Source organism: Pygoscelis adeliae, unplaced genomic scaffold (assembly GCF_000699105.1).
Source record: "Pygoscelis adeliae isolate BGI_AS28 unplaced genomic scaffold, ASM69910v1 Scaffold171, whole genome shotgun sequence".
Taxonomy (NCBI): Eukaryota; Metazoa; Chordata; class Aves; order Sphenisciformes; family Spheniscidae; genus Pygoscelis; species Pygoscelis adeliae.
The window spans coordinates 2,494,218-2,495,156 of NW_008824186.1; the positions used below are offsets into that span (position 1 = coordinate 2,494,218).

The 939-nt window shown below is 42.8% G+C and overlaps 1 protein-coding gene across 1 annotated transcript in view; it reads left to right on the forward strand.

Moving 5' to 3' along the window:
- Positions 1-939, forward strand: part of WT1 (Wilms tumor 1) — a 38,819-nt gene that overhangs the window by 13,992 nt on the left and 23,888 nt on the right. The window contains exon 3 of the mRNA XM_009334577.1: positions 561-638. Within this exon, the coding sequence (XP_009332852.1) occupies positions 561-638 (78 nt within the window). The remainder of the gene's footprint in view (positions 1-560; positions 639-939) is intronic.

Below are 939 nucleotides of genomic sequence, written 5' to 3' on the forward strand. Positions count from 1 at the left end.
CGCCTTCGGTGTGTGCCGGCGGGAAAGAGCGTATTCCAGCGGTGAGCTTCGTTTATCGCTCAGCCACTCCATTTTTCTCCTGCTTGTCAAGCCCCTCTATGTAGTAACATCCATCACGAGTCACGATAGCTGCTTCACTCCATTAACCACGTGGTCTCTCACACTCCTGGTTAAAACAGTTAACGGATTTGCCTTTTTAAAACAAATAATCTGCTTCGTTAGCCCGCCAGGCTGCCTATATTCGTTTCATTAATTTCAATGTGTCAATATCGGATATTACTTTTCTGTAAGGAAAAAGTTTTATGTCTCCACTTCCAGCTAGTTGCAGATTTACAGGTTTGCCGACTCAAGGAGACTTTTCGATCCATAGCCATTCCTTTATTTCCTTTTCTTTTTTTTTAAATTCATAATACATCCATAAAAGGGATGATATAAAATAAATTCACTTTCTACTGTTACATATTTAAAAACAATAGCAAAGAAAATGTTGCTATCGTGACGTATCGGTTTTAATTTGATCGCAGTAACTTTTGTTCTAATTCTACATATTTTCCCAACAGTGACAATTTATACCAAATGACCTCACAGCTTGAATGCATGACATGGAATCAGATGAACCTGGGATCCACACTGAAGGGGTAAGGTGCTTTATTCTTGTCTAATCTTTTGCCCTAGTGTAGCTGTGTTACTGAGCTAACTTTATCTTGTAGTTTACGACTTGAATCCTGTCACTAGCACGAAAAAACACTGACCAGTTCCGACAGCGGCTCATCAACTGGCTATGGCTTGCCGTGTTTTTAGAAATACTTGTAATACCCTAAGTTAAGCGTCAGGGTGCTGGCTGCTTCACGCTTATGGAGTTAAGCGGTAGGTATTCAAAAGGCGACGTTCTCCGGCGGCGGGCTGCAGCCCCCTGCTCTGCCCCCGCGGGGCTCCGCG